Source organism: Oncorhynchus nerka, linkage group LG17 (assembly GCF_034236695.1).
Source record: "Oncorhynchus nerka isolate Pitt River linkage group LG17, Oner_Uvic_2.0, whole genome shotgun sequence".
Lineage (NCBI taxonomy): Eukaryota > Metazoa > Chordata > Actinopteri > Salmoniformes > Salmonidae > Oncorhynchus > Oncorhynchus nerka.
The window spans coordinates 9,971,777-9,996,894 of NC_088412.1; the positions used below are offsets into that span (position 1 = coordinate 9,971,777).

At 46.5% G+C, this 25,118-nt stretch overlaps 1 protein-coding gene across 1 annotated transcript in view; it reads right to left on the reverse strand.

The window, feature by feature from the left end:
• Positions 1 to 2,758: 2,758 nt before the first annotated feature.
• LOC115125270 (unconventional myosin-Vc-like) overlaps positions 2,759 to 25,118 on the reverse strand; it is a 55,032-nt gene continuing 32,672 nt past the window's right edge. The window contains exons 24-41 of the mRNA XM_065002759.1: positions 24,812 to 24,992; positions 18,958 to 19,051; positions 18,454 to 18,517; positions 18,284 to 18,364; positions 16,506 to 16,780; positions 14,060 to 14,123; positions 13,747 to 13,813; positions 12,459 to 12,560; positions 12,263 to 12,347; positions 12,067 to 12,165; positions 10,835 to 10,983; positions 10,370 to 10,459; positions 9,752 to 9,902; positions 8,852 to 9,039; positions 8,421 to 8,518; positions 5,487 to 5,658; positions 5,204 to 5,284; positions 2,759 to 5,050 (exon numbers count right to left, since the gene is read on the reverse strand). Of these exons, the coding sequence (XP_064858831.1) occupies positions 4,895 to 5,050; positions 5,204 to 5,284; positions 5,487 to 5,658; positions 8,421 to 8,518; positions 8,852 to 9,039; positions 9,752 to 9,902; positions 10,370 to 10,459; positions 10,835 to 10,983; positions 12,067 to 12,165; positions 12,263 to 12,347; positions 12,459 to 12,560; positions 13,747 to 13,813; positions 14,060 to 14,123; positions 16,506 to 16,780; positions 18,284 to 18,364; positions 18,454 to 18,517; positions 18,958 to 19,051; positions 24,812 to 24,992 (2,197 nt within the window). The 3' untranslated portion in view covers positions 2,759 to 4,894. The remainder of the gene's footprint in view (positions 5,051 to 5,203; positions 5,285 to 5,486; positions 5,659 to 8,420; positions 8,519 to 8,851; positions 9,040 to 9,751; positions 9,903 to 10,369; positions 10,460 to 10,834; positions 10,984 to 12,066; positions 12,166 to 12,262; positions 12,348 to 12,458; positions 12,561 to 13,746; positions 13,814 to 14,059; positions 14,124 to 16,505; positions 16,781 to 18,283; positions 18,365 to 18,453; positions 18,518 to 18,957; positions 19,052 to 24,811; positions 24,993 to 25,118) is intronic.

Below are 25,118 nucleotides of genomic sequence, written 5' to 3' on the forward strand. Positions count from 1 at the left end.
CTGCCTCTAGTAGGGAAGCTACCTCTAGTAGGGAAGCTGCCTCTAGTAGGGAAGCTACCTCTAGTAGGGAAGCTGCCTCTAGTAGGGAAGCTGCCTCTAGTAGGGAAGCTGCTTCTAGTAGGGAAGCTGCCTCTAGTAGGGAAGCTACCTCTAGTAGGGAAGCTGCCTCTAGTGCCTCTAGTAGGGAAGCTGCCTCTAGTAGGGAAGCTACCTCTAGTAGGGAAGCTGCCTCTAGTAGGGAAGCTGCCTCTAGTAGTAGGGAAGCTGCCTCTAGTAGTAGGGAGACTGCCTCTAGTAGGGAAGCTGCCTCTAGTAGGGAAGTTGTCTCTAGTAGGGAAGCTGCCTCTAGTAGGGAAGCTGCCTCTAGTAGTAGGGAAGCTGCCTCTAGTAGTAGGGAAGCTGCCTCTAGTAGGGAAGCTGCCTCTAGTAGGGAAGCTGCCTCTAGTAGGGAAGCTGCCTCTAGTAGGGAAGCTGCCTCTAGTAGTAGGGAAGCTGCCTCTGGTAGGGAAGCTACCTCTAGTAGGGAAGCTGCCTCTAGTAGGGAAGATGTCTCCAGTAGAGAAGCTGCCTCTAGTAGGGAAGTTGTCTCTAGTAGGGAAGCTGCCTCTAGTAGTAGGGAAGCTGCCTCTAGTAGGGAAGCTGCCTCTAGTAGTAGGGAAGCTGCCTTTAGTAGGAAAGCTGCCTCTAGTAGTGGGGAAGCTGCCTCTAGTAGGGAAGCTGCCTCTAGTAGTAGGGAAGCTGCCTCTAGTAGTAGGGAAGCTGCCTCTAGTAGGGAAGCTGCCTCTAGTAGTAGGGAAGCTGCCTCTAGTAGGGAAGCTGCCTTTAGTAGGAAAGCTGCCTCTAGTAGTGGGGAAGCTGCCTCTAGTAGGGAAGCTGCCTCTAGTAGGGAAGCTGCCTCTAGTAGTAGGGAAGCTGCCTCTAGTAGGGAAGCTGCCTCTAGTAGGGAAGCTGCCTCTAGTAGGGAAGCTGCCTCTAGTAGTAGGGAAGCTACCTCTAGTAGTAGGGAAGCTGCCTCTAGTAGGGAAGCTGCCTCTAGTAGTAGGGAAGCTGCCTTTAGTAGGAAAGCTGCCTCTAGTAGGGAAGCTGCCTCTAGTAGTAGGGAAGCTGCCTTTAGTAGGGAAGCTGCCTCTAGTAGTAGGGAAGCTGCCTTTAGTAGGGAAGCTGCCTCTAGTAGTGGGGAAGCTGCCTTTAGTAGGGAAGCTGCCTCTAGTAGTGGGGAAGCTGCCTCTAGTAGTGGGGAAGCTGCCTCTAGTAGGGAAGCTGCCTCTAGTAGTGGGGAAGCTGCCTCTAGTAGGGAAGCTGCCTCTAGTAGTGGGGAAGCTGCCTCTAGTAGGGAAGCTGCCTCTAGTAGGGAAGCTGCCTCTAGTAGGGAAGCTGCCTCTAGTAGTGGGGAAGCTGCCTCTAGTAGGGAAGCTGCCACTGGCAGTGGTGCTAGATCCTCCACTGCTCCAATAGCTACGATACATTTATTAAACAGCCATGACAATTAATGTTGTAAATGAAGTAAAAAAAAGAGAAGTTTGGACCAACCCTGGTCCTACTGTATCAGAAAGAGGTTTGGACCAACCCTGGTCCTACTGTATCAAAAGAGGTTTGGACCAAGCCTGGTCCTACTGTATCAAATAGAGGTTTGGACCAACCCTGGTCCTACTGTATCAAAGAGAGGTTTGGACCAACCCTGGTCCTACTGTATCAAAGAGAAGTTTGGACTAACCCTGGTCCTACTGTATCAAAGAGAGGTTTGGACCAACCCGGGTCCTACTGTATCAGAAAGAGGTTTGGACCAAGCCTGGTCCTACTGTATCAGAAAGAGGTTTGGACCAACCCTGGTCCTACTGTATCAGAAAGAGGTTTGGACCAACCCTGGTCCTACTGTATCAGAAAGAGGTTTGGACCAAGCCTGGTCCAACTGTATCAGAAAGAGGTTTGGACCAAGCCTGGTCCTACTGTATCAAAGAGAGGTTTGGACCAACCCTGGTCCTACTGTATCAAAGAGAAGTTTGGACTAACCCTGGTCCTACTGTATCAAAGAGAGGTTTGGACCAACCCTGGTCCTACGTTATCAGAAAGAGGTTTGGACCAAGCCTGGTCCTACTGTATCAAAGAGAGGTTTGGACCAACCCTGGTCCTACTGTATCAAAGAGAGGTTTGGACCAACCCTGGTCCTACTGTATCAAAGAGAGGTTTGGACCAACCCTGGTCCTACTGTATCAAAGAGAAGTTTGGACTAACCCTGGTCCTACTGTATCAGAAAGAGGTTTGGACCAACCCTGGTCCTACTGTATCAGAAAGAGGTTTGGACCAAGCCTGGTCCTACTGTATCAGAAAGAGGTTTGGACCAAGCCTGGTCCTACTGTATCAAAGAGAGGTTTGGACCAACCCTGGTCCTACTGTATCAAAGAGAAGTTTGGACTAACCCTGGTCCTACTGTATCAAAGAGAGGTTTGGACCAACCCTGGTCCTACTGTATCAAAGAGAGGTTTGGACCAACCCTGGTCCTACTGTATCAAAGAGAGGTTTGGACCAACCCTGGTCCTACTGTATCAAAAAGAGGTTTGGACATACCCGGGTCCTACTGTATCAAAGAGAGGTTTGGACCAACCCTGGTCCTACTGTATCAAAGAGAGGTTTGGACCAACCCTGGTCCTACTGTATCAAAGAGAGGTTTGGACCAACCCTGGTCCTACTGTATCATTTGCAGATCTAAAGTGCTCCTGTTGCAGTTGTGTAAAAAAAAAAAAAATCCTTACAAATAGAATCATTATCAACTAATACAATATTTTATTCATATAATTAATTTTAGGCACATTTTATAATTTAAATATGAAATACTTATATGTGGCATAACCCCCCCCCCCCCAAAAAGTATCTTAAAAACAAAAAACAAGCCATGTTTTATTTACTGTGCATGATACTCAATAACATTGAGTGGTCACATTCTCAATTTACACAGACAATATTTTTTAAAAACAACAGTTTACATTTGTCATCTCATCTGAACTGAGAAAGTAAGGTTTCTCGTTATACTACCAAGATTTAGAAAATCACTCCGCAACAGCATCTGCATTTTTGCTGTACATCGGACATTCGTCAGGAGTCATCTTAATATTTCTATCAAACTGTATTTGGATCCATAATTACTGTGATGATTGTAAAAGGTTGGTTTTAGAGCAGCGTCCCTGGAGCCACCGTGCTTCTACATCTACATCTGCATTGCTGTTTGGGGGTTTTAGGCTGGGTTTCTGTACAGCACATTGTGACATCGGCTGATGTAAAAAGAACTTCATAAATACATTTGATTAATTGATTGGTTGGTTAGGAGTGCCTTGCTCAAGGACACAATGGCAGTCGGAACCACCTGAGACTCTAGTAGAAAGCGGCAACTTCCTCTTCTGACAGCTTTTCCCCTGTCATCACTGGGATTAAAAACCAGCCACCTTTAGGTTACTGGACCGCTTCTCTAGTCAGGGGTCAGAGGTTAGGTAGGTCCTGGTGAGGAAGCCCAGTCTGAGGCAGGATGGTATCTGCAGTAGCTCCAGGGCCTGAGATTCACGGGGTGAATGGGTCAGAGGTCAGGGGTTAGATCCTGGTGAGGAAGCCCAGTCTGAGGCAGGATGGTATCTGCAGTAGCTCCAGGGCCTGAGATTCACGGGGTGAAGGGGTCAGAGGTCAGGGGTTAGAGGTTAGATCCTGGTGAGGAAGCCCAGTCTGAGGCTGAATGGTATCTGCAGTAGCTCCAGGGCCTGAGAGGACAGGGTGAAGGGGTCAGAGGTCAGGGGTTAGAGGTTATATCCTGGTGAGGAAGCCCAGTCTGAGGCTGGATGGTATCTGCAGTAGCTCCAGGGCCTGAGAGGACAGGGTGAAGGGGTCAGAGGTCAGGGGTTAGAGGTTAGATCCTGGTGAGGAAGCCCAGTCTGAGGCTGGATGGTATCTCCAGTAGCTCCAGGGCCTGAGATTCACGGGGTGAATGGGTCAGAGGTCAGGGGTTAGAAGTTAGATCCTGGTGAGGAAGCCCAGTCTGAGGCTGAATGGTATCTGCAGTAGCTCCAGGGCCTGAGAGGACAGGGTGAAGGGGTCAGAGGTCAGGGGTTAGAGGTTAGATCCTGGTGAGGAAGCCCCGTCTGAGGCTGAATGGTATCTGCAGTAGCTCCAGGGCCTGAGATTCACGGGGTGAATGGGTCAGAGGTCAGGGGTTAGAAGTTAGATCCTGGTGAGGAAGCCCAGTCTGAGGCTGGATGGTATCTGCAGTAGCTCCAGGGCCTGAGAGGACAGGGTGAAGGGGTCAGAGGTCAGGGGTTAGAGGTTAGATCCTGGTGAGGAAGCCCAGTCTGAGGCTGGATGGTATCTGCAGTAGCTCCAGGGCCTGAGAGGACAGGGTGAAGGGGTCAGAGGTCAGGGGTTAGAGGTTAGATCCTGGTGAGGAAGCCCAGTCTGAGGCTGGATGGTATCTGCAGTAGCTCCAGGGCCTGAGATTCACGGGGTGAATGGGTCAGAGGTCAGGGGTTAGATCCTGGTGAGGAAGCCCAGTCTGAGGCTGGATGGTATCTGCAGTAGCTCCAGGGCCTGAGAGGACAGGGTGAAGGGGTCAGAGGTCAGGGGTTAGATCCTGGTGAGGAAGCCCAGTCTGAGGCTGGATGGTATCTGCAGTAGCTCCGGGGCCTGAGAGGACAGGGTGAAGGGGTCAGAGGTCAGGGGTTAGATCCTGATGAGGAAGCCCAGTCTGAGGCTGGATGGTATCTGCAGTAGCTCCAGGGCCTGAGAGGACAGGGTGAAGGGGTCAGGGGTTAGAGGTTAGATCCTGGTGAGGAAGCCCAGTCTGAGGCTGGATGGTATCTCCAGTAGCTCCAGGGCCTGAGAGGACAGGGTGAAGGGGTCAGAGGTCAGGGGTTAGAGGTTAGATCCTGGTGAGGAAGCCCAGTCTGAGGCTGGATGGTATCTGCAGTAGCTCCAGGGCCTGAGAGGACGGGGTGAAGGGGAAGGTGACTTGGAAACGATACTGGGTATCCAGCATCAGCTGGGAGGATCCCCCCTCACGGTCTTGGAGCAAGCCCTGGGGACAAGGGAAATAAATTACTTTCATAGATGTAGTTCATGGAGACGTTGTGATTAAAATGATATCATTTGTAGTAATTCAAATGTAATAATAATTCAAACTGTGTAAAAAGCAGGTGCTCCTGATCCTTGTCATAGGATCGAGATTTACCTGAATTTTGCGGACGAACGACGGTGCCACCCTTTTCTCAAAATCATCAGTGGGCGTGTAGGAGTTCAAAATCTTGACAATCTAGAACAGGGCGGTAAACAAGATTCATTTAAACATGCTTTCGATTACATTTCAGCAGATGCTCTTATCCAGAGCGACTTACAGGAGCAATTAGGGTTAAGTGCCTTGCTCAAGGGCACATCGGCATATTTTTTTCTAGGGGATTTGAACCAGCGATCTTGCACAACGCACGTCACCGCTAGGCTACCTGCCGCTTCAGTACCTGTACAGGGCTGAGTTCTGAGCATTGCTCTGTGATGTCTTTGATGTCGTCATCAGTGGTCTTGTTGACCTGCAGCAGCCAGGCAGCCTGACACAGAGGCTTCAGAGTAGCCATGGTACCCTGCACTAGGTCCTTCTCCTTTAGCCACGCCTCCAGGTGACTGATGTTACACCTGGAAAACACAGACAGGTAACTGATGTTACACCTGGAAAACACAGACAGGTAACTGAAACGTTGTTATTATGTTACCTAACACACAGACAGGTAACTGAAACGTTGTTATTATGTTACCGAACACACAGACAGGTAACTGAAACGTTGTTATTATGTTACCTAACACAGACAGGTAACTGAAACGTTGTTATTATGTTACCTAACACACAGACAGGTAACTGAAACGTTGTTATTACGTTACCTAACACACAGACAGGTAACTGAAACATGTTGTTATGTTACCTAACACACAGACAGGTAACTGAAACGTTGTTATTATGTTACCGAACACACAGACAGGTAACTGAAACATGTTGTTATGTTACCGAACACACAGACAGGTAACTGAAACGTTGTTATTATGTTACCTAACACACAGACAGGTAACTGAAACGTTGTTATTATGTTACCTAACACACAGACAGGTAACTGAAACGTTGTTATTATGTTACCTAACACACAGACAGGTAACTGAAACATGTTGTTATGTTACCTAACACACAGACGGGTAACTGAAACGTTGTTACGTTACCTAACACACAGACAGGTAACTGAAACATGTTATTATGTTACCTAACACACAGACAGGTAACTGAAACGTTGTTGTTACGTTACCTAACACACAGACAGGTAACTGAAACATGGTGTTATGTTACCGAACACACAGACAGGTAACTGAAACGTTGTTATTATGTTACCTAACACACAGACAGGTAACTGAAACGTTGTTATTACGTTACCTAACACACAGACAGGTAACTGAAACGTTGTTATTACGTTACCGAACCCACAGACAGGTACCTGATGTTACACCTGGACACATGTTGTTACGTTACCTAACACACAGACAGGTAACTGAAACGTTGTTATTATGTTACCTAACACACAGACAGGTAACTGAAACGTTGTTATTATGTTACCTAACACACAGACAGGTAACTGAAACATGTTGTTATGTTACCTAACACACAGACGGGTAACTGAAACGTTGTTACATTACCTAACACACAGACAGGTAACTGAAACATGTTATTATGTTACCTAACACACAGACAGGTAACTGAAACGTTGTTATTATGTTACCTAACACACAGACAGGTAACTGAAACGTTGTTATTATGTTACCGAACACACAGACAGGTAACTGAAACGTTGTTAATATGTTACCTAACACACAGACATGTAACTGAAACGTTGTTATTATGTTACCGAACACACAGACAGGTAACTGAAACGTTGTTATTATGTTACCGAACACACAGACAGGTAACTGAAACGTTGTTATTACGTTACCTAACACACAGACAGGTAACTGAAACGTTGTTGTTATGTTACCGAACACACAGACAGGTAACTGAAACGTTGTTATTATGTTACCTAACACAGACAGGTAACTGAAACGTTGTTATTATGTTACCTAACACACAGACAGGTAACTGAAACGTTGTTATTATGTTACCGAACACACAGACAGGTAACTGAAACGTTGTTATTATGTTACCTAACACACAGACAGGTAACTGAAACGTTGTTATTATGTTACCTAACACACAGACAGGTAACTGAAACGTTGTTATTATGTTACCTAACACACAGACAGGTAACTGAAACATTGTTATTACGTTACCTAACACATATTGTAGGAACTTTCACTGTTTGTTGAGTAGGATTTAGCTTTCCATCTCTCCCTTCCTGGTTCTCTCTCCCTTCCTGGTTCTCTCTCCCTCCCTGGTTCTCTCTTCCTTCTCCTCCCTCCCTGGTTCTCTCTTCCTTCCTGGTTCTCTCTCCTTCCTGGTTCTCTCTCCCTCTCCGGTTCTCTCTTCTTCTCCGGTTCTCTCTCCCTCCCTGGTTCTCTCTTCTTCTCCGGTTCTCTCTCCCTCCCTGGTTCTCTCTTCTTCTCTGGTTCTCTCTCCCTTCCTGGTTCTCTCTCCCTCCCTGGTTCTCTCTTCTCTGGTTCTCTCTCGCTCCCTGGTTCTCTCTTCTTCTCCGGTTCTCTCTTCCTCCCTGGTTCTCTCTCCCTCTCTGGTTCTCTCTCCCTTACTGGTTCTCTCTCCCTCCCTGGTTCTCTCTTCTCTGGTTCTCTCTCGCTCCCTGGTTCTCTCTTCCTCTCTGGTTCTCTCTCGCTCCCTGGTTCTCTCTCCCTCCTGGTTCTCTCTCCCTCCCTGGTTGTCTCTCCCTCCCTGGTTGTCTCTCCCTCTCTGGTTCTCTCTCCCTCTCTGGTTCTCTCTCCCTCCCTGGTTGTCTCTCCCTCCCTGGTTCTCTCTCCCTCTCTGGTTCTCTCTTCCTTCCTGGTTCTCTCTCCCTCTCTGGTTCTCTCTTCCTCCCTGGTTCTCTCTTCTTCTCCGGTTCTCTCTTCTTCTCCGGTTCTCTCTTCTTCTCCGGTTCTCTCTTCCTCTCTGGTTCTCTCTCGCTCCCTGGTTCTCTCTCCCTCCTGGTTCTCTCTCCCTCCCTGGTTGTCTCTCCCTCCCTGGTTGTCTCTCCCTCTCTGGTTCTCTCTCCCTCTCTGGTTCTCTCTTCCTTCCTGGTTCTCTCTCCCTCTCTGGTTCTCTCTTCCTCCCTGGTTCTCTCTTCTTCTCCGGTTCTCTCTTCTTCTCCGGTTCTCTCTTCCTCTCGGGTTCTCTCTTCCTCCCTGGTTCTCTCTTCCTTACTGGTTCTCTCTTTCCTTCCTCTCTTCTTGTTCAACACACACACACACGGATACACACACACTCTGTCCCCTACCTGATCTGCATGCCCTTCCTACAGGAGCACATGTCTTTGCGTAGCAGGATGTTGTTGAGTGTGTCCGCACCCACCAGGAAGAAGGTCTGTTTCACAGCCTGTTGGACAACACACATACACACAGTTAGATGAGTTCAATATGAACTGGAAATGACACAGGTCCAAGAATCAATCCCTGTGAAACACCACAATTGATCCCAAGAGGGAGTTTACTCCTTTCCTTTCCTTTCCTTTCCTTTCCTTTACAAATACACACACACACACACACACACACACACACACACACACACACACACACTGACCCCCCACCCCTACTTGTCTGACCCCCATCACCACTAGTCTGACCTCCCCACCTACCTCTGACCCCCCTTTCCCCACCTGTCTGAGCCCATCCCCATCTGACCTTCGACCCCTGGGTCTGACCCCCCTACCTGTCTGACCAGCCCCTCCTCCATGCCGTGCTGACTCATAGTGCTGTGGTACAGACTGAGCTGCTGGAGGAGAGAGTAGATGGTGCAGATCTCCTGGTCCTCATAGATGCTGCTGGAACGCTTACGGAAACCTGTAGGCTTCATACTAGAGACGTCCTGGAGGCTCTCGTGCTCCAGCATACAGGGAACTGGAGGAAACCAGAGACGCGTAAACACACTCGTTACATAGAACAGGTACGAATAGACGAAACACTTTATTTATTACCTTTAAATATAATCATCTTGAGGATAGAAATCATTTATTGTAAACAGATATTTAATGGATTGGAAAGTGACTACACATCAATGTACATCATGTCAATGTATATCATGTTATCTTATGAGAGTAACCTACCGATCATAGGCATAAGAGCCTTCTCCATAACAGATGGCCAGATCACTGAAGATCTGTCTGTGTTCAGACAAGTTGTTATCTTATGAGAGTAACCTACCGATCATAGGCATAAGAGCCTTCTCCATAACAGATGGCCAGATCACTGAAGATCTGTCTGTGTTGACAAGTTGTTATCTTATGAGAGTAACCTACCGATCATAGGCATAAGAGCCTTCTCCATAACAGATGGCCAGATCACTGAAGATCTGTCTGTGTTCAGACAAGTTGTTATCTTATGAGAGTAACCTACCGATCATAGGCATAAGAGTCTTCTCCATAACAGATGGCCAGATCACTGAAGATCTGTCTGTGTTCAGACAAGTTGTTATCTTATGAGAGTAACCTACCGATCATAGGCATAAGAGTCTTCTCCATAACAGATATAAACTGGTGGTAGATACAGATGGCCAGATCACTGAAGATCTGTCTGTGTTCAGACAAGTTGTTATCTTATGAGAGTAACCTACCGATCATAGGCATAAGAGTCTTCTCCATAACAGATATAAACTGGTGGTAGATACAGATGGCCAGATCACTGAAGATCTGTCTGTGTTCAGACAAGTCAAAATTCTGCAAGCAGTTCTTCTTCTGACGCGGAGAGTTCTGTTTCATAAACTCCTACGACAGAATGTACAAAGAAGAAATAACATCAGTTACAGAATGGGAAGATGGAGAAGAAGAAGAATTTATATATTTACTTCATAGGGGCGGCAGCGTAGCCTAGTGGTTAGAGTGTTGGACTTGTAACCGAAACGGTTGCAAGATAGAATCCCCCCGAGCTGACAAGGTAAAAATCTGTCGTTCTGCCCCCTGAACAAGGCAGTTAACCCACTGTTTCCTGGTAGGCCGTCGTTGAAAATAAGATTTTGTTCTTAACTGACTTGCCTAGTGAAATAAAAATAAAAATAAATATTTTTTAAACACTGACTTTGTAAATAAGAATTTGTTCTTAACTAAAAAATATATATATTAAAATAAAAACACTGTACAAAATAATGAGTGGAATAGAATTGGCTCCTTTAACCTCAACACAAACAATAAGGATCTCTGTGGATGGTGATGGTGTAATGCTAGAAACAACCCACCTCTTCTCCACTGTACTGCTTCAGGCAGCTGAGAATGTGATACGTGTTGGACAGCCAGAACGATAGCAGCTCAAAGTCTTCTTGGTCATCCTGAGACAGGTAACAAATAACAACAACAACACTATTAACAACCACAATAACGTTGAGAGTGTGAGCGCTGAGAGAATGAGCATGTCATTATAAACAAGGTCGATCATTCCTCCAAGGGTGGAAGAAGAACAAGAAAAATAACAAGAAGAAGAACAAGAAGAAGAACAAGTAGAAAAAGAACAAGAACAAGAAAAATAACAAGAAGAAGAACAAGAAAAATAACAAGAAGAAGAACAAGTAGAAAAAGAAGAAGAACAAGAAGAAGAACAAGAAAAATAACAAGAAGAAGAACAAGTAGAAAAAGAAGAAGAAACTAGAGAGATTTCAAGATGTCAGCACAGACAGTAGGATTGTCAAAACATTGCCACAGCTTACCGTGATGACCTTTTTAACCCCACTGATGATGGCGTTCATGAGAGACTTGAGCTTGGCTTCATCGTTAAGGTAGTCAGCGTGACGGACACACATGAAGAGAAGCTGAGCAGCCATGTTGGGGATCATGTTAACTCCTCTGGGCTTCAGGTCTGACAGGAGAGTAGAGGTCAGTTACAAACATGAGCCAGTTTAATGGACACACATGAAGAGAAGCTGAGCAGCCATGTTGGGGATCATGTTAACTCCTCTGGGCTTCAGGTCTGACAGGAGAGTAGAGGTCAGTTACAAACATGAGCCAGTTTAATGGACACACATGAAGAGAAACTGGGCAGCCATGTTGGGGATCATGTTAACCAGTACTCCTCTGGGCTTCAGGTCTGACAGGAGAGTAGAGGTCAGTTACAAACATGAGCCAGTTTAATGGACACACATGAAGAGAAACTGAGCAGCCATGTTGGGGATCATGTTAACCAGTACTCCTCTGGGCTTCAGGTCTGACAGGAGAGTAGAGGTCAGTTACAAACATGAGCCAGTTTAATGGACACACATGAAGAGAAACTGGGCAGCCATGTTGGGGATCATGTTAACCAGTACTCCTCTGGGCTTCAGGTCTGACAGGAGAGTAGAGGTCAGTTACAAACATGAGCCAGTTTAATGGACACACATGAAGAGAAGCTGAGCAGCCATGTTGGGGATCATGTTAACTCCTCTGGGCTTCAGGTCTGACAGGAGAGTAGAGGTCAGTTACAAACATGAGCCAGTTTAATGGACACACATGAAGAGAAGCTGAGCAGCCATGTTGGGGATCATGTTTACTCCTCTGGGCTTCAGGTCTGACAGGAGGATAGGACAGTGCCATGTTCATTAGAACACAACGGAAAACGTTTTACAACAGAAAATTAACATTTGTGTTTTTTATTAGACAAGTCCAGATAGCCCCTCCCTGTTTCAGTCTTTCTTCCATTTGGTGCCTAATGAACATAACCCAGCTTAGACATGAGCCAAACATCGGGAAGGGAAAGGAGGATACCTAGTCAGTTGTACAACTGAATGCATTCAAGCGAAATGTGTCTTCCGTATTTAACACTATCGTCGAGAGAGCTAGTTGTTTGGTCATCGAAGTTCTATTTTCTTAGGCCATGTAGTCTTGTGTGGTCATGTGACAGCAATACAAACCGTGTCGACTCCAACAGTAAAAACACCAGCACTAATAACTCCAACAACCACAGTACCCAGAATGACGTATTGAATGAGCTTGGCTTCATCCTCCCTCTTGTATTCCAACATGCCAAGGTATTCGTTGGTAATAGTGGGCGCTGGTGTTTGATTGGCTGAGGAAGATAACACATGAAATGAAATACAGGAAATGAGTGGAGAGCTGAGAATCAACTGTGATAAAATGTAGATGACTTGTTGCAATCATGTTACCTTCCTCGGATGTTTGAAGGCTCTTGATTTGGTTTCGCAGCTTCCTTATCAACCTGTCCTTCATGTCGAGCTGCTCTTCAAAGTCCTGGCATAACATTTAAGTATCATAAGGAGCGAATTGCAAGTGAATTACACGCACACACATTGGGGCGCACGACCGTCCCCCCCCCCCACACACACACACACACACACTCACCGTGTTCTCTGCAGTGAGTCGTGATGCCTTCTGACTGAATCTGGCCTTGGCCTCGTTCTCTGTGTTCTTCTGCTTCCTGAGCACCTCCTCCATCTCCACCTTCTCCCTCTTCACCTCCTCCTTCTCTCTCTTCACCTCCTCCTTCTCTCTCTCCACCTCCTCCTTCTCCCTCTCCACCTCCTCCTTCTCCCGCTCCACTTCCTCCTTCTCCCACTCCACCTTCTCCTTCTCCCTCCCCACTTCTTCCTTCTCCCTCTCCACCTCCTCCTTCTCTGTCTTCACCTCCTCCTTCTCCCTCTCCACCTCCTCCTTCTCTGTCTTCACCTCCTCCTTCTCCCCTCTTCACCTCCTCCCTCTCCCTCTCCACCTCCTCCTTCTCCCTCTTCACCTCCTCCTTCTCCCTCTTCACCTCCTCCTTCTCCCTCTCCACCTCCTCCTTCTCTGTCTTCACCTCCTCCTTCTCCCTCTCCACCTCCTCCTTCTCTCTCTCCACTTCCTCCCTCTCCACCTTCTCCTTCCCCACTTCCTCCTTCTCCCTCTCCACCTCCTCCTTCTCTGTCTTCACCTCCTCCTTCTCCCTCTTCACCTCCTCCCTCTCCCTCTCCACCTCCTCCTTCTCCCTCTTCACCTCCTCCTTCTCCCTCCTCACCTCCTCCTTCTCTGTCTCCACCTCCTCCTTCTCTGTCTTCACCTCCTCCTTCTCCCTCTCCACCTCCTCCTTCTCTCTCTCCACTTCCTCCCTCTCCACCTTCTCCTTCCCCACTTCCTCCTTCTCTCTCTCCACCTCCTCCTTCTCTGTCTTCACCTCCTCCTTCTCTCTCTCCACTTCCTCCTTCTCTCTCTCCACTTCCTCCTTCTCCCTCTCCACTTCCTCCTTCTCCCTCTCCACCTCCTCCCTCTCCTTCTCCACCTCCTCCTTCTCCCTCTCCACCTCCTCCCTCTCCCTCTCCACTTCCTCCTTCTCCCTCTCCACCTCCTCCTTCTCCCTCTCCACCTTCTCCTTCTCCCTCTCCACCTCCTCCTTCTCCGTCTTCACCACATCCTTCTCCATCTCCACCTCCTCCTTCTCTCTCTCCACTTCCTCCTTCTCTCTCTCCACCTCCTCCTTCTCCCTCTTTACCTCCTCCTGCTCCCTCTCCACTTCCTGCTTCTCCCTCTCCACTTCCTCCTTCTCCCTCTCCACCTCCTCCTTCTCCCTCTCCACTTCCTGCTTCTCTCTCTCCACTTCCTTCTTCTCCCTCTCCACCTCCTCCTTCTCCCTCTCCACTTCCTGCTTCTCTCTCTCCACTTCCTTCTTCTCCCTCTCCACTTCCTTATTCTCCCTCTCCACCTCCTCAGCATGCTCCTCCAACAGCCTGAACCCAAACACAGAGGTTAGATGTCAAGTATCCGGTTTGATTATCAATGACAGCTTTGATTGTGGTCGTTTGTGGCTAAGCTGATAACAGCCTGGTGCTAGCAATGTCACGATTGTGGATTTAATTCTTACAGGGATCACAAACATACTGAAGATGTATGTATTCACTTTAATGTAAGTCACTTTGGATAAAAAGCATCTGCCAAATGACATATTGTTATATGATTTCAGGGCTTGAGGATACCTGCTTTGGGAGCCTCCCTCTTCAACATTCATCTGAAGCTCTTTTGAAATCTCCTCACTTTCTTCTAATAAAAAGAAGGAGATAAATAACTGGAATTGACTGAATAACAATGTGATTGAGTCCAAACGTCTAGATCTAAGTATTGGTATTTTTTGGGGTATTTTATTAGGATCCCCATTAGCTGTTGCAAAAGTAGCAAAACTACTCTTCCTGGGGTCCACACAGAACACGAAACCTAATACAGAATTACATAATACAGAACATCATTAGACAAGAACAGCTCAAGGACAGAACTACATACATTTGAAGTGATGGTGTCTACTGTACCTACTGTACTGTATCTACTGTACCTACTGTACTGTATCTACTGTACTGTACCTACTGTACTGTATCTACTGTACCTACTTCTACTGTATCTACTGTACTGTACCTACTGTACTGTATCTACTGTACTGTATCTACTGTACTGTATCTACTGTACCTACTGTACTGTATCTACTGTACCTACTGTACTGTACCTACTGTACTGTATCTACTGTACCTATTGTACTGTATCTACTGTACTGTATATACTGTACTGTATCTACTGTACCTACTGTACTGTATCTACTGTACTGTATCTACTGTACTGTATCTACTGTACCTACTGTACTGTATCTACTGTACTGTATCTACTGTATCTACTGTACTGTATCTACTGTACTGTACCTACTGTACTGTAACTACTGTACTGTAACTACTGTACTGTATCTACCGTACTGTATCTACTGTACTGTATCTACCGTACTGTACCTACCGTACTGTATCTACTGTACTGTATCTACTGTACTGTACCTACTGTACTGTAACTACCGTACTGTATCTACTGTACTGTATCTACCGTACTGTATCTACTGTACTGTATCTACTGTACTGTACCTACTGTACTGTAACTACCGTACTGTATCTACTGTACTGTATCTACTGTACTGTATCTACCGTACTGTATCTACTGTATCTACCGTACTGTATCTACTGTATCTACCGTACTGTATCTACTGTACTGTATCTACTGTATCTACCGTACTGTATCTACTGTATCTACCGTACTGTATCTACTGTACTGTATCTACCGTACTGTATCTACTGTATCTACTGTACCTACTGTATCTACCGTACTGTATCTACTGTACTGTATCTACTGTACTGTATCTACTGTATCTACCGTACTGTATCTACTGTATCTACCGTACTGTATCTACTGTACTGTATCTACCGTACTGTATCTACTGTACTGTATCTACCGTACTGTATCTACTGTACTGTATCTACCGTACTGTATCTACTGTATCTACCGTACTGTATCTACTGTATCTACCGTACTGTATCTACTGTACTGTATCTACCGTACTGTATCTACTGTATCTACTGTACTGTATCTACTGTATCTACCGTACTGTATCTACCGTACTGTATCTACTGTATCTACCGCACTGTATCTACTGTACTGTATCTACTGTACTGTATCTACTGTACTGTATCTACTGTACTGTATCTACTGTACTGTATCTACTGTATCTACCGTACTGTATCTACTGTACTGTACCTACCGTACTGTATCTACTGTATCTACCGTACTGTATCTACTGTACTGTATCTACTGTATCTACCGTACTGTATCTACTGTACTGTATCTACTGTACTGTATCTACCGTACTGTATCTACTGTATCTACCGTACTGTATCTACTGTATCTACTGTACTGTATCTACTGTATCTACTGTACTGTATCTACTGTACTGTACCTACTGTACTGTATCTACTGTATCTACCATACTGTATCTACTGTATCTACCGTACTGTATCTACTGTACCTACTGTACTGTATCTACTGTACTGTACCTACTGTACTGTATCTACCGTACTGTATCTACCGTACTGTATCTACTGTACTGTACCTACTGTACTGTATCTACTGTACTGTATATACTGTATCTACTGTATCTACTGTATCTATTGTACTGTATCTACTGTACTGTACCTACCGTACTGTATCTACTGTATCTACTGTACTGTACCTACTGTACTGTATCTACTGTATCTACTGTACTGTATCTACTGTATCTACTGTACTGTATCTACTGTACCTACTGTACTGTATCTACTGTACTGTATCTACTGTACCTACTGTACTGTATCTACTGTACTGTATCTACTGTACTGTACTGTATCTACTGTACCTACTGTACTGTATCTACTGTACTGTATCTACTGTACCGTATCTACTGTACCTACTGTACTGTACTGTATCTACTGTACTGTATCTATCGTGCTGTACCTACTGTACTGTATCTACTGTACTGTATCTACTGTACTGTATCTACTGTATCTACTGTACTGTATCTACTGTACTGTATCTACCGTACTGTATCTACTGTATCTACTGTACTGTATCTACTGTATCTACCAGTCATCTTTCTGGCCAGCACCTCCAGTTGAACTTCCAGCTCCTGTTTATGTCGTTGTAGCTCTGACAGCTGCTTCTTCAGCTCAGGTATGACCATGTTTTCAGTGTTGAGCCTGGCCACCTCCTGACTGTTGCTGTCGTTGACAGACGTTTTCTCCCGGAACAGTTTCTGCAGCTGATTGTTTTGGTTCTGCAGGTGTTCCACCTTGAACGTCAGCGCCTCCATCTGGCTTTCATAGCCCTCCTTCTGTTCCTGCTGGTGTCTCTCCAGCACTCTGCCGGCAGAGGAAACGATCAACCGTATTCACTAGCCTGGATTTTGAACAATCATGGCCGAAGTGTGAACAAGGTCTGTTATTCACACGGACACAAAACAGTCAGCTGGATCCTTATGTAACAGTATAACTTTAGACCGTCCCCTCGCCCATACCCGGGCGCGAACCAGGGACCCTCTGCACACATCAACAACAGTCACCCACGAAGCATCGTTACCCATCGCTCCACAAAAGCCGCGGCCCTTGCAGAGCAAAGGGAACTACTACTTCAAGGTCTCAGAGCAAGTGACGTCACCGATTGAAACGCTATTTAGCGCGCACCGCTAACTAAGCTAGCCGTTTCACATCCGCTACACTTACAGTGATAATAAGGATATGTGTGACACTTAGCAGACGTTTTTATCCAAAGATACTTCTAGTACAGTGAGTACATTTGGGAGAATTTAACCCACAAACGTTACACTGCTAGCGTCACACTCTTACCGACTGAATCACACAGGACCATTATTGGTCAGCATCTTTTAGTTCAGTGTTTCCTAACTACAAGTCCTCCGGTACCCCCAAAATAAGATATTTTTGTTGTAAACCCAGCTAAGCACACCTGATTCTACTTGTCAGGGGGCTACACCAAAAATGTGTGCTGTTGGAGGTACTGGAGGACCGGAGTTGGGCTGTTGGGGATACTGGAGGACCAGGGTTGGCCTGTTGGGGGTACTGGAGGACCGGAGTAGGGCTGTTGGGGATACTGGAGGACCAGGGTTGGCCTGTTGGAGGGACTGGAGGACTGGGGTTGGGCTGTTGGGGGGACTGGAGGACTGGGGTTGGGCTGTTGGGGGACTGGAGGACTGGGGTTGGCTGTTGGCTGTTGGGGGACTGGAGGACTGGGGTTGGGCTGTTGGGGGACTGGAGGACTGGGGTTGGGCTGTTGGGGGTACTGGAGGACTGGGGTTGGGCTGTTGGGGGACTGGAGGACTGGGGTTGGGCTGTTGGGGGACTGGAGGATTGGGGTTGGGCTGTTGGGGGGACTGGAGGACTGGGGTTGGGCTGTTGGGGGACTGGAGGACTGGAGTTGGCTGTTGGGGGACTGGAGGACCGGAGTTGGCTGTTGGGGGACTGGAGGACTGGGGTTGGGCTGTTGGGGGACTGGAGAACTGGAGTTGGGCTGTTGGGGGACTGGAGGACTGGAGTTGGTTGTTGGGGGACTGGAGGGGGGACTGGAGTTGGCTGTTGGGGGACTGGAGGACTGGGGTTGGGCTGTTGGGGGACTGGAGGACTGGAGTTGGCTGTTGGGGGACTGGAGGACCGGAGTTGGCTTTTGGGGGGACTGGAGGACTGGGGTTGGGCTGTTGGGGGGACTGGAGGACTGGAGTTGGCTGTTGGGGGGACTGGAGGACCGGAGTTGGCTGTTGGGGGGACTGGAGGACTGGGGTTGGAAAACACTGCCTTAGTTAGCTAAACAAGTAGCATACTTTAGTCAGTAAATGTACAGGTGTTGTCTCAAACCTGCAAGCTTTCTGCAGTCCATCAAATGCAGTCGACAAATTCCCAACTTCATAGATCTGGTCTGGACTGTCGGAGGTCAACCTTTCAACGGGAAACATGTGTAATGCTTAAGGCTAAAGTGAACTTTTCTTCTCACACATTTTAGGAAATGCATAATGCCATTAGACTACCTGGAAATGACCTCCTCTTCAACCATGCCACAAAGAAGTTGTCTTGTGATCACACTCATCTTGGCTGTACGGAGAGAGCCACAAACAATCATGTATGAGAAGTGACAACAAAATCATCTGGATTTGTAAAGCATTCATCAATCCACATAAAGACACTGTTGGCATGAATAGAAAAATACCCATAACACAATACATTACAGAGAGTCTTTTCTTTTAAGCAATAAGGTCGGAGGAGGTGTGTTATATGGCCAATATACCACGGCTAAGGGCTGTTCTTAAGCATGACGCAATGTGGAGTGCCTGGATACAGCCCTATATTAGCCATATACCACAAACCCTCGAGGTGCCTTATTGCTATTATAAACTGGTTACCAACGTAATTAGAGCAGTAAAAATAAATGTTTAGTCATACCTGTGGTATACAGTCTGATATACCATGGCTGTCAGCCAATCAGCATTCGGGGCTGGAACCACCCAGTTTAATAATAGAATATAGAAAGCTACCTCTGGCCTGTTCTGACTGATTCTTCATCTTCCTGCCCAGATCATCTCTCTGGGTCTGCAGGTTGTGAAGATCTTTACGTAACTCGGGTATCACCTGGAAAGAGAAACACAGTTGCTACCTAAAAAAAAAGGCCATCTTCAAAATAAGAATGGATTCTAAGCCTCTGCTCACCAATATTAGATCCTTTTCTTAAGAACTATAATTTGTAAGAAGATGTATGCCTTCAGTGTATATCAGTCCAGTAACCCTTCACCCTGCGGCCTCACCTTGACCTGCTTGGTGAGCTGTATGACCTTTGAAGCCTCACCTTGACGATGCTTTTACGCTCAGCCCTCACTCTCAACATTGATGGTTGATTCATTAAACCAAAACATGGTTGTTAAAAACCCTTGGTGTTACCTTTGACCTCGGCCTAACTGTTGACAACCACATAAAAAAAACATATTCAAAACAGCATTCTTCCATCTCAGAATTACACACTTCATCTCTCAGCCAGATGCCGAAAAACTGGTCCATGCATTTGTCTCATCTAGGCTAGACTACTGTCATGCCCTGCTGTTCAGCTGCACAGTCTCTACTATCATCTAGGCTAGACTACTGTAATGCCCTGCTGTTCTGCTGCTCAGGCTCTACTATCATCTAGGCTAGACTACTGTAATCCCCTCCTCTCCAACTGCTCAGTCTCTACTATCATCTAGGCTAGACTACTGTCATGCCCTGCTGTTCTGCTGCACAGTCTCTACTATCATCTAGGCTAGACTACTGTAATGCCCTCCTCTCCAGCTGCTCAGTCTATACTATCATCTAGGCTAGACTGCTGTAATGCCCTCCTCTCCAGCTGCTCAGTCTCTACTATCAACTAGGCAAGACTACTGTAATGCCCTCCAGTCCAGAACACAAGATGGCACATAAGATGGCGCCGATCAAGATGGCAGCTTCGCTTCCTTAGGAAACTGTGCAGTATTTTGTTTTTTTTTAAGTATTATTTCTTACATTGTTAGCCCAGAAAACCTTAAGTGTTATTACATACAGCCGCAAAGAACTATTGGATATCAGAGAGATGTCAATTTACCAGCACAACCAGCACTACGACCAGTAATACAACTTTCCCAAAGCAGATCCTTTGTCTGCACCTCCCAGGGCATTTGAACTGATTCCAGAGGCCGACCCAAAACAACGCCGTAGGAGGAGATGCTGCCGGAGCGGTTTTCTAGTGAGGTTTCGGAGGCGCGCACACCACCCACCACTTCCGAGTATATTACTCGCTAATGTTCAGTCCCTAGTTAACAAAGTCGACTAAATTAGGACAAGAGTTGCTTTCCAAAGAGATATCCAGGATTGTAACATACTCTGTTTCACGGAAACATGGCTAGTCAACAGCATCAATGTAACAGATCTGCTTCTGTCCCTCTCCTCGCCCCTACCTGGGCTCGAACCAGGGACCCTCTGCACATATCAACAACTGCCTCCCACAAAGCATCGCTACCCATCGCTCAACAAAAGCCGCGGCCCTTGCAGAGCAAGAGGAACAACTACTTCAAGGTCTCAGAGCGAGTGGGGAATTTAACAAAGCTAATCTGAGAACAAGGCTACCTAAATTCGATCAGCATATCGATTACAGTATACGAGAGAGTAACACACTCGACCACTGCTACTCTAACTTCCGTGATGCATACAAGGTCCTCCCCTGGCCTCCTTTTGGCAAATCTGACCATGACTCCATCTTGTTGCTCCCCTCCTATAGGCAGAAACTAAAACAGGAAGGTCTATCTAATGCTGGTCTGACCAATCGGATTCCACGCTTCAAGATTGATTCGATCACGTGGACTGGGATATGTTCCGGGTAGCCTCAGACAATAACATTGACCTATACAGTACGCTAACTCGGTGAGCAAGTGTATAGGAAGTGTATAGGAGATGTTGTACCCACTGTGACTACTAAAACCTTCCTTAACCGCGGATTGATGGCAGCATTCGCGCAAAACTGAAAGCACGTACCACCGCATTTAATCATGGCATGGCGACTGGAAACATGACTGTATACAAACAGTGTAGTTATTCCCTCCGTAAGGCAATCAAACAAGCAAAGCGTCAGTATAGAGACAAAGTGGAGTTGCAATTCAACAGCTCAAACATGAGACGTATGTGGCAGGGTCTACAGTCAATCACGGATTACAAAAAGAGAACTAGCCCCGTCGCGGACATCGACGTCTTGCTCCCAGACAAATTAAATAACTTCTTTGTGCGCTTTGAGGACAATACAGTGCCACCGACACAGCCCGCTACCAAAGGCTGTGGGCTCTCCTTCACTGCAGCCGACGTGAGTAAAACATTTAAACGTGTTAACCCTTGCAGGGCTGCCAGCCCAGACGGCATCCCCAGCCGCGTCCTCAGAGCATGCGCAGACCAGCTTGGCTGTTCCCACATGCTTCAAGATGGCCACCATTGTTCCTGTTCCCAAGAAAGCTAAGGTAACTGAACTAAATGACTACCGCCCCGTAGCACTCACTCCCGTCATCATGAAGTGCTTTGAGAGACTAGTCAAGGATCATATCACCTCCACCCTACCTGACACTCTAGACCCACTCCAATTTGCTTACCGCCCCAATAGGTCCACAGATGATTCAATCGCCATCACACTGCCCTATCCCATCTGGACAAGAGGAATACCTATGTAAGAATGCTGTTCATTGACTACAGCTCAGCATTCAACACCATAGTAGCCTCCAAACTCATTATTAAGCTTGAGACCTTGGGTCTTGACCCCGGACTTGGTCCTGGACTTCCTTATGGGCCGCCCCCAGGTGCTGAAGGTAGGAAACAACATCTCCACTCCGCTGATCCTCAACACTGGGGCCCCACAAGGGTGCGTTCTCAGCCCTCTCCTGTACTTCCTGTTCACCCACAACTGCGTGGCCATGCACGCCTCCAACTCAATCATCAAGTTTGCAGATGACACTACAGTGGTAGGCTTGATTACCAACAACGACGAGACAGCCTAAAGGGAAGAGATGAGGGCCCTCGGAGTCTGGTGTCAAGATAATAACCTCTCACTCAATGTCAGCAAAACAAAAGAGATGATCGTTGACTTCAGGAAACAGCAAAGGGAGCACCCCCCTATCCACATCAATGGGACAGCAGCGGAGAAGGTGGAACGTTTTAAGTTCCTCGTGTACATATCACAGACAAACTGAAATAGTCCACGCACACAGACAGTGTGGTGAAGAAGGCGCAACAGAGCCTCTTCAACCTCAGGATGCTGAAAAAAATGTGGTTTGTCACCAAAAACCCTCACTAACTTTTACAGGTGCAAAATTGAAAGCATCCTGTCGGGCTGTATCACCGCCTGGTAGGGCAACTGCACTGCCCACAACCGCAGGGCTCTCCAGAGGGTGGTGTGGTCTGCACAATGCATCACCGGGGGCAAATTACCTGCCCTCCATGACACCTACAACACCCAATGTCACAGGAAGGCAAAAAAGATCATCAAGGACAACAACCGCCCGAGCCACTAACTGTTCACCCCGCTTCCATCCAGAAGGCGCATCAAAGCTGGGACAGAGAGATAGAAGATGTTTTTCAATCTCAAGGCCATCAGATTGTTAAACAGCCACCACTAGCACAGAGAGGCGGCTGCCTACCTACAGACTTGATATCATTTGCCACTTTAATAAATGGAACACAAGTCACTTTAATAATGCCTCTTTAAGAATGTTTACATATCTCACATTTCTCATCCATATGTATATAATGTATACTGGTACTGTATCCTTCACTATCTATTCTTTACTATCTATTGCATCTTAGCCACTCTGTCGCTGCTCATCTATATATTTTATACTTATATATTCTCATCCCATTCCTTCACTAGATTGTGTGTATTTGGTTTTGTTGTGGAATTGTTAGATATTACCTGTTACATTGTCACGCCCTGACCATAGAGAGCCTTTGTTTTTCTATGGTGTGACTGGGGGGTTTTCTAGTTATTATTTTCTATGTGGAGTTCTAGTTTAGTTTTTCTATGTTGGTGGTTGGTATGATCCCCAATTAAAGGCAGCTGGCTATCGTTGTCTCTAATTGGGGATCATATTTAAGTAGAATTCTTTCCACCTGTGTTTGTGGGATATTGTTTTGAGTTCGTGTTACACCTCTTTGTTACGGCTCGTTGTTTGTTTGTTTGTTTGTTTGTTTGTTTGGTTTGTTTGTTTGTTTGTTTGTTTCTTTCTTTCTTTGTTGTTTTGTGCGTTTCTAGTAAATAATATGTGGAAACCATATTGAGCTGCAGCTTGGTCTGGTAATTATTACGAGGAACGTGACATAAATACTGCTGGACTGTGGAATCTAGAAGCATTTCGCTACACTCACAATAACATCTGCTAACCATGTGTATGTGACCAATAAAATTTGATTTGATTTAGTTGCTCAGTCTCTACTATTAGAAGCCTACATCTTGTACAGAACACTGCAGATGGAATTTTAACCAACACAAGGCATGATCACATCACTCCAGCTTTATCTGCACTACACTGGCTGTCTGTAAAGTATCGGTCTGATTTTTACATCTTACTATGAACTTTTAAGGCACTGCATGGCCATGCCCTTCCTTGTCTGACAGACATGCTCGTGAGGGCGCTCCGCTCCCAAGGAGCCGGTCTGCTTACGGTTCCAGAACCAAGGCGGGCAGCATTCTCTATTAAAACGCCTCAGTTATGGAACAGCCCTGTCAGGTAGGAAGGACAGACTCCATTAGAGTAAAAAAAAAAAAATGTTTTAACCTTTATTTAACTAGGCAAGTCAGTTAAGAACAAATTCTTATTTTCAATGACAGCCTAGGAACAGTGGGTTAACTGCCTGCTCAGGGGCAGAACGACAGATTTGTACCTTGTCAGCTCGGGGGTTTGAACTTGCAACCTTCCGGTTACTAGTCCAACGCTCTAACCACTAGGCTACCCTGCCGCCCGGCAGGTGATTGTTTCGATTTCTACATTTTGTCATCGTTGTTATAATGTCAGTGTGTTGCGATTCTAAATGCACTTTAAATCAAATTTGATTTGAACCTTTACCCTCACCTTGACATGCTTGGAAAGCTGCATGACCTTTGAACCCTCACCGTGATGTGCTTGGTGAGCTGTATGACCTATGAACCCTTACCGTGGCGTGCTTGGTAAGCTGCACGACCTTTGAACCCTCACCGTGACGTGCTTGGTGAGCTGTATGACCTATGAACCCTTACCGTGGCGTGCTTGGTAAGCTGCAAGACCTTTGAACCCTCACCTTGACATGCTTGGTAAACTGTATGACCTATGAACCCTTACCGTGGCGTGCTTGGTAAACTGTATGACCTTTGAACCCTTACCTTGATGTGCTTGGAAAGCTGTATGAGCTATTGTGACGACCCTCCCACTCTGTCTGCCGTATTCTCTTTGTTCTTGTTTCCTTATTAGGATGCCCGGTGGGCGGAGTTGGGAGGGTCGTCAGCTACATGGGAAACACCTGGGCCGCTGTGTCATAGAATAAACACACCACTTCCCCATTCATGGAGGAGACTCTCTCCATGCAGACAACTTTATAGATTTTGTTGTGTATCTTGGTGGCCTTTTGGTTGTTTGCTTTGGCACCTTTCAACACCCTGCATTATCACATTCATGCATGCCAAAACACTCACTACTGATTACTGATTACACACACCATTGTATATTGTACTTAGTTTACTTTATTTAATAAATATATGTTTTGTTACTCCTTATATCTCCACGTTGTCTCCCTTTTGTTACGGGCTTTGAGCCGGTTCGTGACACCTATGAAGCCTCACCTTGACATGATTGGTAAGCTGTATGACCTATGAACCCTCACCTTGACGTGCCTGGTGAGCTGTATGACCTGGTGCTGTAGATCAGTGTTGACCTGCGCCTCCTCCTCTGTCTGTCTCTGTAGGCCAACTCTCTCCTCCTTCAGCCTCCTGTTCTCCTTCCTCAGAACCTCCACCTCCTTCTCATGGTCCTTCTTCTGCAGGTCAAGGTTGTTCTCTGCAATCCTGAGAAACAAAACTAGATCAATCTTGTGCCCATTTCACACTATTGTGCCAACCTCAACCATACTGTACTGGTGCTGACCTGAACCATACTGTACTGGACCTGAACCATACTGTACTGGACCTGAA